The 17,191-nt window shown below is 43.0% G+C and overlaps 1 protein-coding gene and 1 long non-coding RNA gene across 5 annotated transcripts in view; both read left to right on the top strand.

The window, feature by feature from the left end:
- LOC307209216 overlaps window positions 1–17,191 on the top strand; it is a 350,788-nt gene that overhangs the window by 281,735 nt on the left and 51,862 nt on the right. The gene's annotated exons all lie outside the window — the stretch shown is intronic.
- CHL1 (cell adhesion molecule L1 like) overlaps window positions 1–17,191 on the top strand; it is a 204,882-nt gene that overhangs the window by 135,829 nt on the left and 51,862 nt on the right. For 3 of the 4 annotated variants that reach the window (XM_079958422.1, XM_079958425.1, XM_079958423.1), the window contains 3 exons: window positions 2,352–2,393; window positions 3,642–3,759; window positions 5,656–5,837. In XM_079958422.1, the coding sequence (XP_079814548.1) occupies window positions 2,352–2,393; window positions 3,642–3,759; window positions 5,656–5,837 (342 nt within the window). The remainder of the gene's footprint in view (window positions 1–2,351; window positions 2,394–3,641; window positions 3,760–5,655; window positions 5,838–17,191) is intronic. The other variant, XM_079958424.1, reaches the window with a different exon arrangement.

Raw genomic sequence — 17,191 nt, 5'->3', positions numbered from 1 at the left:
CAAAAACAAGGAAACACACATTTCGGCTTACAAAATAGGGCCCAGTCAAAATCACAGAGATCAGCTAGCAAAACGATTTTTGCAAATTATGGTTTGGCGCTACAGCAGCAGCCAGTGGAGGAAAGGCTGTCGTCAACAGCTTGCAGTGCCATTACAGAAGGTTGCTCTCTAGCGACGGGCAAATTTGTCAGTTTTGATTTCTCTCGGTTTCTCTTTCCGTTTTCCAAATCTTTATTCCGGTTTGCCACATTTCCGTATCGGTTTGCTAATTTCAAAAATGTTGTTATGAAAATTCCTCAGCACTTTGTTGGGCATTTCGCCTAATATGCAATTTTGCCCCAAGTGTGAATTTCAATGGGTAGCTGCATTTCAGTTTTCATGTTTCTTCGGGAAGTGAGAATTAAGGAGGTTTGCATTAAAATGTGTCACAGGCAGAATTTCTCCCCCTTTTCTGTTGCTACCAAATGGGGCCTTTTTCAGAGTCTGAAGACTTGAAGGACTGAAGATTCATTTGAAGCTCATCTTGCTTTTCTACTCTTCTTAGAATTGTATAATTTGTCAATGTTGACGTGGTCTCCTCTGTATCTGAGGCCTTTGAAGATGGTCTACAAAAGAGATTTCTACTATATAGAAAAGCTGTGGCTTAAATGCTGCTGGGGAATACTTAGTCATCTCCACAGAGATGTTTATTGTGTTCAGTCCCTGACTAACGTGCTCTATGCTATGTACAATCAGTATCTGTTGCCAGCATTAGCAGAGCAGTGCTATTCTAGGGCACTGGTGCAATGCATTATGGCATTATGCTAGTGAAACACTTCAGTTCCATTCGGCATTCTTACTTGCTGTTGGAACAGTTTGTAGGTTTGGCCATAAATGGCTTGATTCTGCAGTCATATTTTAGCAATATGCTGCAAATAATTCCCTATATATCAGAATAGCTGACCTGTTTTGAACATGACTCAGAAGCATGGGCTCCTGGAGGAGCAGTAAGAGCCTAAATTGATCCCTTTTGACTTTTAAAATGTGCTCAGGTATGTTCTTGTGGAACTCCCCCATCTCCATTAGAAAAATGCCGTGAAGAATGAGCCATCATATGAGTGGAAAAGGCTTTCCACCCATGGAGGATAGAAGTAATTGGTTTGTCTTAATACTTTGACTTTGTAAATAGACTTTGTGAATAGTGTGCCATTTCAGAATTGAACAACATCCTGATGCATTTTTTAAAAGCAATGTTCAGCTATCTGCTTTTGTGTTTTATTGCCGAATAGTTCAGGTTTACCCTTACATTTTTCACAGTTGTCAATCTTACTTTCCTCAAATCTGCCGAGATTGGGAAAATCTTAAAAAACACAAGGAGTTACCATAGACAGCATGCAGGCAATCTGGCTTGTGCTCATGTGGAAAGTACATGAAAGTAAAATAGAAACAAAATTGTTAGGGGATCCAATTGTATTAAATTATCTAAACTGGATATGTGAAGAATCACTCTAGACAATTTGTATTTAACAACAGCAACAACTAAACCACCCCTTTGCTTCCCTAAACCTTCCTGAGATGTTTTACTTGAGCAGATACCTTAAAATTTACCTTAAGAAATTGTTTTAGGCAAAATCAGCAGACACCGTAAGTGAAATGAAGCTAAATTAAACTATCTTTCCTGATGTAACAAATCAGGAAGAATGTTCAGCTGTGTAGGGAGACAGCCATTAGCCATCTCCATGGCTGATGCTCGATGTTCTCCAAAATCACAGTATCACTGTGCTATATATGGGTGCAGCCTGGTTCCCAGTAACATTTCTCCATGCATTTTTGGACATGTGGTTGGCCACGAAGGGGAGAGAAACTATGTTAACTATCCTGAATCTTGTCCTTTCAGGAGGGATACTGTTGATGTTTTCTAAATGGCCGACTTAATTTTACAACACAGGTTAACTTAAAATGATTTGAATTTGACATCTTTTCCAGCATTTACATTGTTTAAACATCAGTTCATTATCACTGTGCATGCTTGCATTACATGTTTAATAATTATATTTGATTTTTTAAAAAAGAGAGAATACTATGGTCACACAATCCTGGGATATATCTAGTGGCTTCGAATCCAGGTTTTATTTTTTTTCTTTTTACTCAAATGACATTGCATTCCCTCTCACTCCATGTGGAGAGTTTGAAAAACTGCTAAACGTGCAGCATGATTAGGGTGAATGTTTTGGAGAGTGGGGTAGGATGAAGAGAAAACCCAACAGGCAAACGCATTTGCAACACTGTTTGATTGCTTCCATCAGATCTTCAATAAATTTCATCACCATTCATTCATGTTTCCATTTGGTTTCCATTTTTGTTTATTTCAGCAAAACATACTAATGATTCCAGTTCACCTAGCGCTGCCAAGGGTAAGTTGTCACTATTTAGCATTTGCAACCGCAAAATCTATAATATGGATTCGAATGAAATAAAAGAATTTATCCAGCTGAAATAAGAGTTACTACAAAGGTCCAGTGTTCATGTTATTTTACTTTTCAGAATATAAAATAATGGTATATATTTTGGTTCTCAAACCTTCATACTAAGTATATAAGTAAAAGGGTGATATAAGAGGTACAGCCTGCAATTCAGCAATGAAACTGTTTTGTTTTGTTGTAGCGTATGATTGTTTACCTACTTACCTCGGAGCAAGCCCCATCAAACTCAATGACACTTGTTTCTGAGTAGACATGTAAAGAATTCTGCAGCTGCTATTTATAAATTGCAAGTCAATGAAACACCCTTCCTCCAAGGCATATGTGGTTCTCCCACTGCCCCCAGCCAGTTTTCCCCCCTGACAGCAACCTGTAAGGTAGGATTTGGCTGTGATACAGTGAGAGGACCAGCTTCATGGCTGGGTGGGGATTTCAACCTGCTTTCCCCCAGTCATAGTCCACCATGCTAATCACTGCACCACACTTAATTCCAATATCCAGTAGCCTTGATGCTTACTGACTTCCATGTAACCACCGCAGCTGGTTGCAGTTTTCTGAACAGCTCTTTGTGCTGTGTCAAAAGCTGTTTCCAAGGCACTCTAGTAGATTACAAAATGGTAGACGTTTTGACTTTCCCCAAACACAAGACTGGGGAAGAAATGAAGCTGAGCAATAGAAATACTCTTGCTCTGAGGGAGACAGCTTTGCCTCCAAGGCTATGGCGTGACGGTTGTTATTTCCCCAGTTTTAACCCTATCTTCAGCTCCACGTGAATGATAAATTTGTATGGAGCAAGACTGCAGATGTGCTCTGCTTTTTGTTTTTACTGGTACCTAACTGCATCAGCAGGCACATAGGGTCTGCAGTGAATATCTAGCATACACTACAGGGAAGGAAAACCACTGATATTTCCTGCACTCCTAAAATAGATCCACAATTTTAAAATACCACATTTTGATATAGACTTAGATGTGTATATCCAAATACATACTCCGAAATCAATGAGAAAATTGTTGCCGATCTAGTCTGATGCCATTCAGTTTTTCCAGTGCATTAGCTATACAGGAATCAATTGGCATTAAAATTTCTATCGTTCATGAATGATAAATATAAGGAAGAGCTCAGCTCATTTCAAAAGCTCTGAAATTACTTCTCTCTCCCCCCACCCCACTTCATTTTCAGCAAATTTAATCAAGGAAAGAAAACCAAAACTTGTTATCCCTGAGTCTTCTGGCCACAGTTCAGAAGTGACTGTCATAAAAGGATCTGATCTTTTTCTGGAATGCATTGCTGAAGGACTGTGAGTATTCCCTTTTTTTCACAATTTCCACCATGGGAAAAGTGAAGTTGGGGGAGTAACCAGGCAATGGTTCTATGAATTATACATATACTTTTCCAAGACTGACCCTAGTATGCAGCATGAAATACTGGACCATACTGGGCATGAAAGGCTGGACCATGAAGGGGCAAATAGATGAAGGCAGCGATTGGTATTTGATTGGTATAGCAAGCCTTTTTAAAGGGTTGGCCTCAGTGAGGAAGAGGACAACATTTGTTCTCCTTTTCAGGCAACAAGAAGCAGTGAGTCTGCACTGCACTTCTCCAGTTTTAAACTTGCGTCCTTTTAGGGGAACATGAGTGGGTTAGGAGCCATAATATTTCATATGGCATGCTGCACATGCAATAAGAAGAAATGTTGCATAAGCAGGGTCAGCCCTTGAGCAGAGTGAGACACTGGGCCTACTTGGTGTGAAAGCCTAAGTCCAGCAGGCCCTGACCGGCTTAACCCTCTAAGGTTGTAGCTTGTGTACCTGGGTCCACCCCATCCCCCCTCTGTACAGGCCTGCCATTGACACTGACCCTGAGGGAAAGCTGTACAGAATTTTCTCTTTTCCTTCTAGGTGCTGTTTAATTATTAGGTTAGAGGAGCATATAAGTACACTGATCGTTGTCATAAGGAACATACAATATATATCTTTGAAGGAGTTGTTCTGGATGTTTTGTAAAGATATATCTATTTGCCCAGGCTTTGCCTCATCATGAGACTGGGGGTGGATCTACACACAGGAAAAAAAACCACTATAAATAAGTCAGAAATTAAATTGTTATAAAAAGGGGGGAGGCATTATGGAAAATCACAAAGAATTATTTTTGCTCTCCAGCACCACCTGGTGTTGCGTGTTCAAAACACACATTCAAAACACTGTTTTTTGACGAATGTCGCTGAGACCTGGATCGTGTTATGTCTGAATTACTATTTTTACCTCTTCCTTTTATATATGCATGTATATATTCTCACACACAAATATATCTGTAACTGTTCTGCCTTTTTGTGATTGTGTATATTGCTTAATAGGTTTTCAAACATTAAGTGGATTAGCAATTCTTTAAAATAAATAAAGCCTTAGGGAAAACTTGGAAGTTTCGGGGGGAGGAATGAAAGCTATGCCTTCTGAAGAAAAGAGATGCCACATGTACTGTGAACATTCTGCTCATGGAAAGCCATAATATATTTTAGGAACCAGGAGGAGAGAGTAACCTGGGTCTCAGCATGTTGCCATCTCAACAGATGGACAGAAGAGTAAACAGCCAGGACTTGGGTCTATGTGTGCCATGTAGTGTGTTGGCATCAGGGAGGCCAGCTGGGAATGGGAAGTTAGCAGCCTGCCCTGAACTTCTGTCTGCTTTGTTATGAGAGTGCCCCATTAATTCTGCAAAACACAAAGTTTCTTTTATATTCAGTTGCCTGGAGAATTAGCTCTGGCTGGGCAAGCACAGAATTGATTAGTGTCATCGCAATGAAATCTTTAACCCCACTTATAGCTGCGAAAAGCTGTCATGGAACGGGATGAAACAAGTTTCCGTACCTCCATGTACATGCTACTGCCTTTCTGTGGTGCTCCAACCAATTTCCAATATGCTGTTGGCAGCGAACCATGCTTTGCACATTCACCATGTCCTTTAATGAGGAGGCAATGCCTATTCCAAGCAATGCATGCCTCTTATCTGAGGTTTAACACATTATGTATATTTATATATGTCTATATATGTGATTTATTGAAGTCAAGGGTTTGATAGAACAAAGGTAAAAGGCACACACTCTGAAATATTCAAACTATCCAGCTGCTTTAAAAAGGAGACAATGTCACTTAAATTTTTAAAAAATCTTTTCCTGTTTCTTCTTTTCTGGCCATAGTCCAACACCACATCTAACCTGGAGAAGGGTTGACAGAGGCAGGGATGACAGAGGAGTCAGAGAGAATTTTGGGAAGATATTGAAGATAGAACAAGTCACTACAGATGATGGAGGGGTCTATGAATGCATTGCCAAGAATGTTTTGGGAGAAACGAAACATCAGTTCACAGTGGACGTCGAAGGTATTGTGATCTTATTAATGATGCTGTTTGATATATGTTTGGTAGTTGAATTCCATCCTTCCAAGCAGTGCTACTATTCTCATTCATATCAGACTGTAAATCAGGTTTGTCAAACATGTGTTATTCCTGGCAGAACAACTATGTCGTGTTCTTTGCCCAGTATTTGACATACCTGGGTGGTGGGAAGCCTTCACCTTGGTGGATTACAAGTTGCTCAGACCTTATTTAAACCAGTGATTTTTAAAAAGGCTGTGCACCATAAAAATTAAATAAAAATAATTTGAATATTTTCAAGAGCAGATTACATTTATAAAACAATGTGATCAACATTCTGTGCAACTTCCAAATTCTACACTGTGCAACTTCCAAGTTCTACACTGGAGCTAAACCATTCAGGGGATCTGACAGATGTTTCAAACCTTCTTAGAATCATAGAATTGTAGAGCTGCAAGGGACCCTGAGGATCATCAAGTTCAACTTCCTGCAATGCAGGAATATGCAGCTGCCCCATATGGAGATTGAAGCTGCAACCTTGGTGTTATCAACACCACCCTCTAATCAACTGAGCTATCCAGTTGGTCCCATATAGATTCTGCCACATATGTCTAAGACAGATACTTCAAGAATTCACGAGAAATTCTGTGTAAAACAAGGTAGACATAGCTTGTACTTATTTATATTCATATAACATGCCCAAGAAAGCATGCATAGGATGGCAGTGCCAGTGTAATGTAGCCTTTTCCAAACTTGTGCCCTCTCGTTGTAGAACACCAATTCACATCAGTCCCAGCCAGCGTGGCCAGTAGACAAGGATGATAGGTAAAGGTAAAGGGTAAAGGGACCCCTGACCATTAGGTCCTGTCGTGGCCGACCCTGGGGTTGCATGCTCATCTTGCTTTATTGGCCGAGGAAGTCGGTGTACAGCTTCCGGGTCATGTGGCCAGCATGACTAAGCCGCTTCTGGCGAACCAGAGCAGCACATGGAAACACCGTTTACCTTCCCGCTGGAGTGGTACCTATTTATCTACTTGCACTTTGATGTGCTTTCGAACTGCTAGGTTGGCAGGAGTGGGGACCGAGCAATGGGAGCTCACCCCGTCGTGGGGATTCGAACTGCTGACCTTCTGATCAGCAAGTCCTAGGCTCTGTGGTTTAACCCACAGTGCCACCTGCATCCCTAAGGATGATAGGACAGGTGGTCAAAAACATATGAAGAGCCCCAGGTTGGGGAAGGCTTTATTAAGTGTCTATGCTGCCCATAAAACTAAGTTCTCTGGGCAGTTTACAGAATATTAAGGTGGTTTTCAAACCATTGATTCTAAAGGATACCATGCGATTGGATTTTTTTCTGGTTCCATAGCTTGAAAATAGAAATATGATAATGCTATCCTGATGCAGGCATCATGGATCATTCTTTCTAATCGCCTGAGGAAATTACCTCAGAGAGGGAGGGAGCCAGGGAAGAGAATTGCCAGTTATTTCCTATCACTTAAGCAGAGAGTGTGAACTCGTGCTGTGTTGCGCCAGTGTGAGTGCTGTGTCGTCAATGGATTTCAGTCGTGTAATTTTGCTATAGTAATTCTATCAATCTGCAAGCTCAGCAAATACATGTTCTTACAGTGAATAGCCTTTGAAATGACACACTTAACGGGAACAGTCCTCCAGCCGTGCATTTCATTGCTGCTTCTGGAACAAGTCACAGAAGCAGTTGTCCTACTGTCAGCTAGACCTCAAAAGGGAGAAGCATTATCTGAGGTTGAGAAAAAGATCGAGGTTCAAGTGCTTCCGTTCCAGATAAATAGTTCAAATAAAGCAATATGGGATTATCGTCTTAAATTGTACCGGGAGAGTTTTCTACCTCATACCTTCACAGGAGTTGAAAGCCGTATCTACACATGGAAAATAGAGAGGCAGCCACTACCACAGGGGAAGTTGCCGGGGTGGGTAGGGTAGGATAATACAGAGAAGCCGCAGGTAGAAAAATAGTTAAACACACACACACATCCTAGTCACCATTTCTGTTCCAATGTGCATCAAGATTTCATTGCATACATTTGTAGTGACCATATAAATGACCTTAGATGTACTTGACATATGAAGAGGTAGCTTTTTATGGTTTTCCATGCAACCAAGTTCTTCCAAGTTCTGACCATGCAGTAGTAGTAGTAATTTATTATTTATACCCTGCCCATCTGGCAGGGCTTCCCCAGCTACTCTGGGTGGCTCCCAACAGGATATTAAAAACAAAAAAAAAATCAAACATTAAAACTTCCCTAAACACAGCTGCCTTCAGGTGTTTTCTAAAAGTCAGGTAGTTGTTTATTTCCTTGACATCTGACAGGAGAACGTTCCACAGGGTGGGTGCCACTACCAAGAAGGCCCGCTGCCTGGTTCCCTGTAGCCTCACTTCTCTCAGTGAGGGAACCACCACATAGCCCTCGGAAATGGACCTTCGGGCTAAATGATACGGGTGAAGACACCCCTTCAGGTATGCTGGGCCAAGGCCTTTTAGGGCTTTAAAGGTCAGCACCAACACTTGGAATTGTGCTCAGAAATGTTGTTGTTTGTTTAGTCGTTTAGTCGTGTCCGACTCTTCATGACCCCATGGACCAGAGCACACCAGGCACTTCTGTCTTCCACTGTCTCCCGCAGTTTGGTCAGACTCATGTTTGTAGCTTCGAGAACACTGTCCAACCATCTCGTCCTCTGTCGTCCCCTTCTCCTTGTGCCCTCCATCTTTCCCAACATCAGGGTCTTTTCCAGGGAGTTTTCTCTTCTCATGAGGTGGCCAAAGTATTGGAGCCTCAGCTTCACGATCTGTCCTTCCAGTGAGCATTCAGGGCTGATTTCCTTAAGAATGGATGCATTTGATCTTCTTGCAGTCCATGGGACTCTCAAGAGTCTCCTCCAGCACCATAATTCAAAAGCATCAATTCTTCGGTGATCAGCCTTCTTTATGGTCTAGCTCTCACTTCCATACATCACTACTGGGAAAACCATGGCTTTAACTATACGGACCTTTGTTGGCAAGGTGATGTCTCTGCTTTTTAAGATGCTGTCAAGGTTTGCCATCACCTTTCTCCCAAGGAGCAGGCGTCTTTTAATTTCGTGACTGCTGTCACCATCTACAGTGATCATGGAGCCCAAGAAAGTAAAATCTCTCACTGCCTCCATTTCTTCCCCTTCTATTTGCCAGGAGGTGATGGGCCCAGTGGCCATGATCTTTTTTTTTTTTTTTTTGATGTTGAGCTTCAGACCATACTTTTTGCTCTCCTCTTTCACCCTCATTAAAAGGTTCTTTAATTCCTCCTCACTTTCTGCCATCAAAGTTGTGTTATCTGCATATCTGAGGTTGTTGATATTTCTTCCGGCAATCTTAATTCTGGCTTGGGATTCATCCAGCCCAGCCTTTCGCATGATGAATTCTGCATATAAGTTAAATAAGCAGGGAGACAATATACAGCCTTGCCGTACTCCTTTCCCAATTTTGAACCAATCAGTTGTTCCATATCCAGTTCTAACTGTAGCTTCTTGTCTCACATAGAGATTTCTCAGGAGACAGATCAGGTGATCAGGCACTCCCATTTCTTTAAGAACTTGCCATAGTTTGCTGTGGTCGACACAGTCAAAGGCTTTTGCATAGTCAATGAAGCAAAAGTAGATGTCTTTCTGGAACTCTCTGGCTTTCTCCATAATCCAGCGCATGTTTGCAATTTGGTCTCTGGTTCCTCTGCCCCTTCGAAATCCAGCTTGCACTTCTGGGAGTTCTTGGTCCACATACTGCTTGAGCCTTCCTTGTAGAATTTTAAGCATAACCTTGCTAGCATGTGAAATGAGTGCAATTGTGCAGTAGTTGGAGCATTCTTTGGCACTGCCCTACTTTGGGATTGGGATGTAGACTGATCTTCTCCAATCCTCTGGCCACTTCTGAGTTTTCCAAACTTGCTGGCATATTGAGTGTAGCACCTTGACAGCATCATCTTTTAAAATTTTAAGTAGTTCAGCTGGAATACCATCACTTCCACTGGCCTTGTTATTTGCAGTGCTTTCTAAGGCCCATTTGACTTCACTCTCCAGGATGTCTGGCTCAAGGTCAGCAACCACACTACCTGGGGTGTACGAGCCATCCATATCTTTCTGGTATAATTCCTCTGTGTATTCTTGCCACCTCTTCTTGATGTCTTCTGCTTCTGTTAGGTCCTTACCACTTTTGTCCTTTATTATGGTAATCTTTGTACGAAATGCTCAGAAATGTACTGAGAGCCAATGTAGGTCTTTCAGGACCAGTGTTATATGGTCTCGGTGGCCGCTCCCAGTCACCAGTCTAGCTGCTGAGGTAAGCCCTCTCACACATGTGCCTGCCATTGACACAGACTGACCATGTCTACTGACCATGAGAGTGAACCTTATGCACACATCCCAACATGCAGGAGCTCTTCAGCATGATGTGGAGGGGCTCTCCTCCTCCTTGTTGAGACCTTTCTTACAGTCACCAAATGTGTGTCCAGTAATGCAGGTGGCTCGGTCAGAAGCTAGCCTACCCAGGTCTAAGATACCATCGTATCAGATTTAAACATATGGACATGGTCACTGGAATTCCCTCCCACACACCCAGTTAGTTGTATGGACAAAGTAATGGGTGGAACTCCACATGGGGCCAATATGATTGTTCCACCAGTGCAAGCATTTCTTTTTGCCAAACAGAATGCTCTTCTCTGTGCATGTGCACTGTTATGGGGGTTCTCCTGATGTGCCAAAGCAGATTTGGGTGACACAAGTGGACGAAATGGGAGAAGATCTATATAGCACAAGCAGGTGTCCTTGTACTGGCTTCTACTAGCACACTGGGTTTGTTGAATCTGGGCCAATGTGTCTAGGTAGATGGCAAATACAGTGTCAAATATAGTACTATGTGGACCCACCTTTGTCACAGAGGTTGGGCTGTCTGGCCTCTGGGCCCAATGTGACCTGTGAGGCTTAAATCCTTTCACCCTCCCACCTCTACACAGAACAGCAATTGGACTTGAAAAAGCATTCCCCCCCCCCCCACCCAGCCCTACTCCCTTGTGGGAAGCATTTTTTGGGAAGGGTTGTAGCTGATGAAGGAAGGAATAGCACTCCACTCTCCACACAATGTGATGTCCCTGCTTGAAATTGACCACAATGGGAGTCTTTTGCCATGCCTAATTATTTGGGGAGGGGGCACCTGTCATTGTGGAAACTACTGCAAAGACAAATGATTATATAAGGTGAGCCATAAAGGCAAGTCTCAGCCACCTTCCTTCTTTTTTTATTTCCTACCTAAAAGAGCCACGTAACAGGTGTAGGTTGTTCCCCAAGATGGGTGCCACCACAGAAAAGATCCTGTTTTCTTGCAGCTAGTCATTGGGCTTTCTAAGGATTACAAATCTGAAGTAAGGCCTCCAATAATGGACAAAGTATGGTGGGGTGGAGGTGGGTGGGTAACATATGGCAGAAAACAGTCCTTAAGGTACCTTGGTTCCCAGCCAGTTGCAGTGAGCAGCAATATCAAATAATAAAACTGCCCAGCCTTCTGAGGAAATGAGCGCAGAGAGCATTAAATTGCACACATCTGTCTCCTGCTTGATTTTAATATTTATCCCACTCTTTTCATCTCCCTGGTATCAGAGGAAATCCAGGAACGAAATAAGCATTTCAAATATTTATGATGCATCTTCTTGTTACTTTTTATATTGCTGGGACACTTTTTAAAAGAAAAAGAAAATAAGCACTAGCATTGCTGTGCTTTTCTATTTGACTTTATATAGCATTTATCATGCTGCACAGGAGTGTGTGTGTGTGTGTGTGTGTGTATGAGAGAGAAAGAGAGAGAGAGAGAGAAAGAGAGAGAGAGAGAGAGAGAGAGAGAGAGAGAGAGAGAGAGATATGCGGGTAGGGAGAGTGCATAGGGCAATTTGCACTACTGCAAATTGCTGACTTAGAAATCATTCCAGATGGCTTGGAATGTCTCTACAGTCGTTGAATATCTTAACAATCTGGCTGAGGATTTTTTATATTTTTTTACTGAAAAACTGAAGCCGTCTTCAAAAGCGAACTGCAGGAGCTGCAAAAGCAATCAAATGCCAAGGAAGTCGCAGCAATTAAGCGGCATAGAATAATGGCCGCAGATTCAGATGAAAATTATTGCCTCTGTTCGTTAAGATGCACAGATGCAAATGCATCCATACCACCATCCTGTGCCCAAACAGAGTAGTGTGGATAGTTTTTCCCCCACCCTCTCTTTCTGAGCATGGAAATCTATTAAATAAGATCAATGGAATTGACAAGGATTCTGTTTATTATCAGGAGTCTCCCCACCTATGGGAAGCCCGGGTGAAATTGAGCCCAACTCATTTTTTCCCTCTCCTGAGTTTCCAAACGGCAAAATGTCACTGCCATTAATCATGGGCTGACACCATCCTTCCCACTCCATCACGTGCTAAGGGCCAGTGCTCCTTTGGCGTAAGAGAACTTAGCTGTGCTGACCTCACTGGCTTTAATTGATTCCATTGGCATTGCAGTCAAGTTACAACCAGGCTAAGCTGCTCTGGCTCCCTTCTCTCAAGCACATGGGTGCGGATAGAACATAAATTAAACCCGGAGGTGGGTAACTGGCACTCACAATTTCTTCTTTTTCCACCATGTCTGTTCTCTCTCCTGCTGATAACAGAAAAGTGAAAGCCTAGCTATTCACATAGTTTTCTATCGTGTCATTGTGTTGAAAGCACAAGACATTTTCAACAGCTTGCATGCCTCTCACACACCATCTTAGAATCATTTGGAAACAAAGGCTGCCTGGTTATACATTTTAAGGTGAGTTTGCAGCTAAAGATTGATGGTTTGGTCACCCAGCATCCCCCCTTCCTCCCTCTTGCACAGGTATTTTCATAGGGATTTTCTGCATGGAGTCATTCCTAATAATCCTGGGCTTTTGATTAGAGGTCACATGCCTAAGGTTGCCTACCCAGTTCTTCTGATGGCCAATCTAGTAAAGCTGAAGGGCTGTTAAATGTGGCCTAAGATGCTTCCAGATGACCTGTTTGGCAGGGTGGAAAAGATGTTCACGGGTACTGAGGTCTGTGTATGTTTGTGGGTGCCCAGGATCTGTTTAACTAGGATCCTTTTAGGTTTATAATGGATGCCATACGGTCATTTCATACATCACACAATGGTAAAGTAGGGTGATCATTTAGCATATGTTCAGTAGGGAACTGTAGCCTATCAAACCTCCGAGAGTAGCTACATGTTTTTCATTTCCAGGCGTACACTTAAAATATCTTTAAATGCACTGTATGAAATGACCTGCATTTATGCACTCCAGTTGCAATTCTATGCAATCATTTCTCCAAATCTCTCTTAACTGTAAGAGCTAAGGTAGGAAGTTGAGTGATCCCAGGCAAAAATTTCCATTTAGTTGTTGTTCTTTGCTTCAATGCTGAGGTCTCCAACATGGTACCTGTGAACACCATGGCATCCACCGACAGCTCCTTGGTGCCTGCCAAAACTCCCTTTACCCTCCCAATTTTATTTTATTCTTCTCCTCTCTTTTTTGCTTCGGGGGGAGATATTGGATTATTTTTGTGGAAGGTTGCCTTCTTCGTCTATGTATCATTTGTTTTTATGGGGAGTGTATAGGTATGTTGCCTGCTTTGGATGAGGGGTTCACCCTTTTCTTCTGTGAAATGGGTATTTTATGGTTCCCACCACAGTTTCTTAGATTTCCCTGGTGCCCCCAAAGTCTGAGGACTTCTGATTTAACATGATGAGCTGCACTGAAATCAATAACAGGGTGTTTTCTGTGTACAAAGACTCTAATTGTGCCTGACCCTTGCGCAGGTATGCAAGACAAGGTGATGGTTAACAGGGAGCTTGAGAACTCTCATAGTTCTCAAGATTAATCCTCTTATATCCTAATGCCTCTTGAGCTACAAACAAGGCAAGAGATTTAGACTAATGGGAGTACTTTTTGAAAGCAATCTTAGTATTTAAGCCAAATTTTCCTGTGGTTGTAAACAAGCAACCAACACTAAACTACTGAAAAGCACCAATAAGCCAATGTTGGTTAAGTTCCCAGATTTTTTAAATTTTTTTTAACGAGCTATTATTTAAAAGAGAAAACTGACTCCTGACATCAGGTTTAGGCATCGTGCAAGTGGATGCATGGAATGCCAAGAAGCAACTTGCTAAAGCTAGTTGAAGGGGGAATGATCACTTAAAAGAATGTCCGACAGTTTTCTGTCCAGCAGTTTTTCAAAAGCATCCATGGACTGAGTTTCCAAAATCACCGTAGGCTGATCAATCCATTGCTTGCAACATGTTTCTTGTAGTTAAGATTAGGATGGTGCCAAATGTAGATGAGTCATTTCTCACCTTTTTTTAGCTGCCGAGAAATCTGCTTGGCTTTTTTTGTGGGTTTATAGAAATGGGTTGTGTCCAATACTCATCCTGCTCAGAGTAGACATGTTGAAATCAATGAACTTGGAGTTAGACAAGTCTATTAACTTCAGTGATTCTGCTCTAAGCAGGACTAACATTGGATACAACCCAGAAAGTGCCCAAACTCACTACCATTGCCATGTATACATTCTTCTTCCTTTTTTCCATGGATAGTTAAACGTTAGACAAAAGTTTACAACCCCTCCCTTCTTATATATCTAGATTATGTGTGAGTCTCTGGCATGCTCAGTTTCTATAGAGGTAAATAATAATTTCCCTGCTCTCTTTTCATATTTGTTTGGTGAGATTAAATGATTAGCACAGCACACCTTGCTCCCACTCTCAAGTTTCATTTACTAGAAAATCTCTTAGTGAATTGAGTCAAGGGTGAGGAGCCACTCTTGGCTGGAGGGCCTGATCTAAGTGTGGTCAACCTTTTATGGCCCACTATGGCACAACTTTGAGAATTGGGAATTTCCATTTTGCCTACTCCGGAAGAGAAGTGTGCCTGCTTGTTTTTAGATTGCAATGTGTTAATCTATCATTTATTTATTTTGAAGATGTATCCTCTGCCTTTCAATCAAATGATTCTCAAGGTGGCTTTCAAGCAACAGGTAATGGCATCCCCAGTTGCCCCCCCCCAAAAAAGTTCAGAATTCTGTTATGAATATACTCAAGCACACACAGCAGCCAGCCCTTAGTCTTCCAGCTGATAGATGGTGATTTCCTTTGGTTCTGCAGTCCCAGGGAGGACAGTTGGAGGCAGTGGTGTAGTGTGGGCAGTAGCCCCAGATGCAAAATTATTAGGGGTGCAAAGTTTCAAGAAAAGGAAAACAGCCTAGCCTCCTCTCTGTGCCTCTTTCTATAGGCAGGGAGCACCTCAAATACCACCAATCCCGGTCCCATGATTGCACTCCCGCACTCTTTCCCCTCCCAAAGCCTTTGCTTCTTCCATTAAGACTATTTATATATTTTCTTTTAATGTTGGGTTGTGGAGGGCAGTGGCTGCGATCCACATTGAACTGAAGGTGGAAAGGGAGAAATTGGTAGGTTGCAGTTGCCATGCCAGTCCTGTCACTGGTTACTGGGCACAATACGTGTCTCGCCCCGGGCACTGGCAACCCATGCTATGCCACTGGTTGAAGGCAGCTGCAAGGCATCACAAGTGGGGATGAGCACAATTGCACTCAGGTGCTGCTCAGGTGGGATAAAGCTGCTATGCTAGCTTCATAGCAGGTGAGTGGCTGTTGCTCTGGAGAGGGTCAAGGCGTTGCTGTGGTCGGCATGATGCAGGAGTGCCAGATTGATTGCCCCAGTGGATTTGCAGAACACCCATCACTCTGAGGCCCTGCCCCTCCTCTCCTTCCCAGTAAGTAATAGTCAGGAACGTGGCACAGCTAGTATTCCTTGTGGACTTTCCACAGTCATCTGGACAGGCATAATGAGAACAGGATCCTGGACTAGATGGGCCACTGGCCCAACCCAACAAGATCTTCTTACGGTCTTAAGATTTGGGAGGGAGGAAGCAGAAAGGCAAACATTCTGCGGCTGCTCCTTGTCTGGCTGGTGTGCTAGGCCGGGTGGCTTTCCTGCTTGCCTTTCTGGGTATCATGGCCTGACCCTGGCCAGCTGCAGAAGCCAGAGGTGCTTCCCTTCTGCTTTCCAGTCCCAGGACTACTTCACGGCCCTAAGGATCACAATGTTTGATTGTAAATGCAAGTTGATCCGGGAGCAGAAAATACCGTCCTTCACCTGCTCACCATTGTGCGTACTGTTACTTCAACTTGCTCTGCATGTTTCAAACTTCTTTTCATGATTTCGGAGAGGGTCACCCAGTGTTAGGAAACTAGGCAACCCCTGCAAGCAACAACAAATATTGCAATCATTGCCATTGTCACTGAAGATGCAGTGAACGGGGTTTGGGGTAACAAATCACAGGATTTCTTATGTCTGCTTCCCTACCCTTTCTCCTTTGATACAAGCAGAGCTGAAAAGGTAGTAACAATGCTAATAGCATCACGTGGTGTAAAAGGACAGTCTTTTGAGATTCCTTTCCTTTTCCAGTTATTGCCAGAGAGTGCCACCTGCTGGTAACCTGGAATAAAAGAAGGAATTAATATTTCCTTAGGGAAATTTTTAGCTGCATAGCTCTTTTTGGTCCTCCCCCAGGCCAATAATTACTATTTTTTAAGGCCAAGCTACACATTATTTAGAAACACAGGAAGCCGTCTTATACTCAGTCAGAGCATTGGTCACTTAGGTCAGCACTGTTTTCACAAACTGAAAGCATCTCTCCACAATTCCAGACAGACAGAGGAGATGCCAGGAATTGAACCTGGGACTTTATGCATGCAAAGGAGATGTTCCACCACTGGCCTTCAAGGCTTCTGTCAGGTGCCGGTGTGGTTGCTCGAGAGCGAACAGGCAAAACTCCCACCGGTCTTTTCCAGGCTTCATTATCTGTACAAAACCATTACAGTTCAGAGCGTCTCAAGTCCATGTCTGCTCAATCGCTAGCAGAATCTGGGAGTGGGTGGTCCTTAAACTTTCCCCAGCATAGCAGTCTTTTGACTCCCATCCTACACCTTCCCTCTCTGCGCATAAACCAACTGCGCAGAGAGGGCGTGGGCAAAAGGGGACCCGCCTCCGCCTCGCTTTGCTCAGGCTTGGTGTTGCGGCTCTCTCTAGCATCTTCCAAGCCCTGCATCCCTTCCCCACTGGAGGCGGGGCCTCCCTCCTCTCCGGAGGAAGAGCTGCTTCACGCAATCTTCGGAGACTCCCTGTAACCCAACTGCCCTTCCACCTCTCGCCTCTGAGCTGATGGCAGTTCCCTGACAGCTTCCTTCTTTTATTTATTTATTATTTTTATTTATTACATTTTATCTTCCAAGGAGCTC

This window comes from Podarcis cretensis (assembly GCF_951804945.1).
Source record: "Podarcis cretensis genome assembly, chromosome: 2".
NCBI lineage: Eukaryota > Metazoa > Chordata > Lepidosauria > Squamata > Lacertidae > Podarcis > Podarcis cretensis.
Note: the sequence above shows the minus strand (reverse complement) of the source record. Positions and strands in the feature narration are given on the sequence as shown.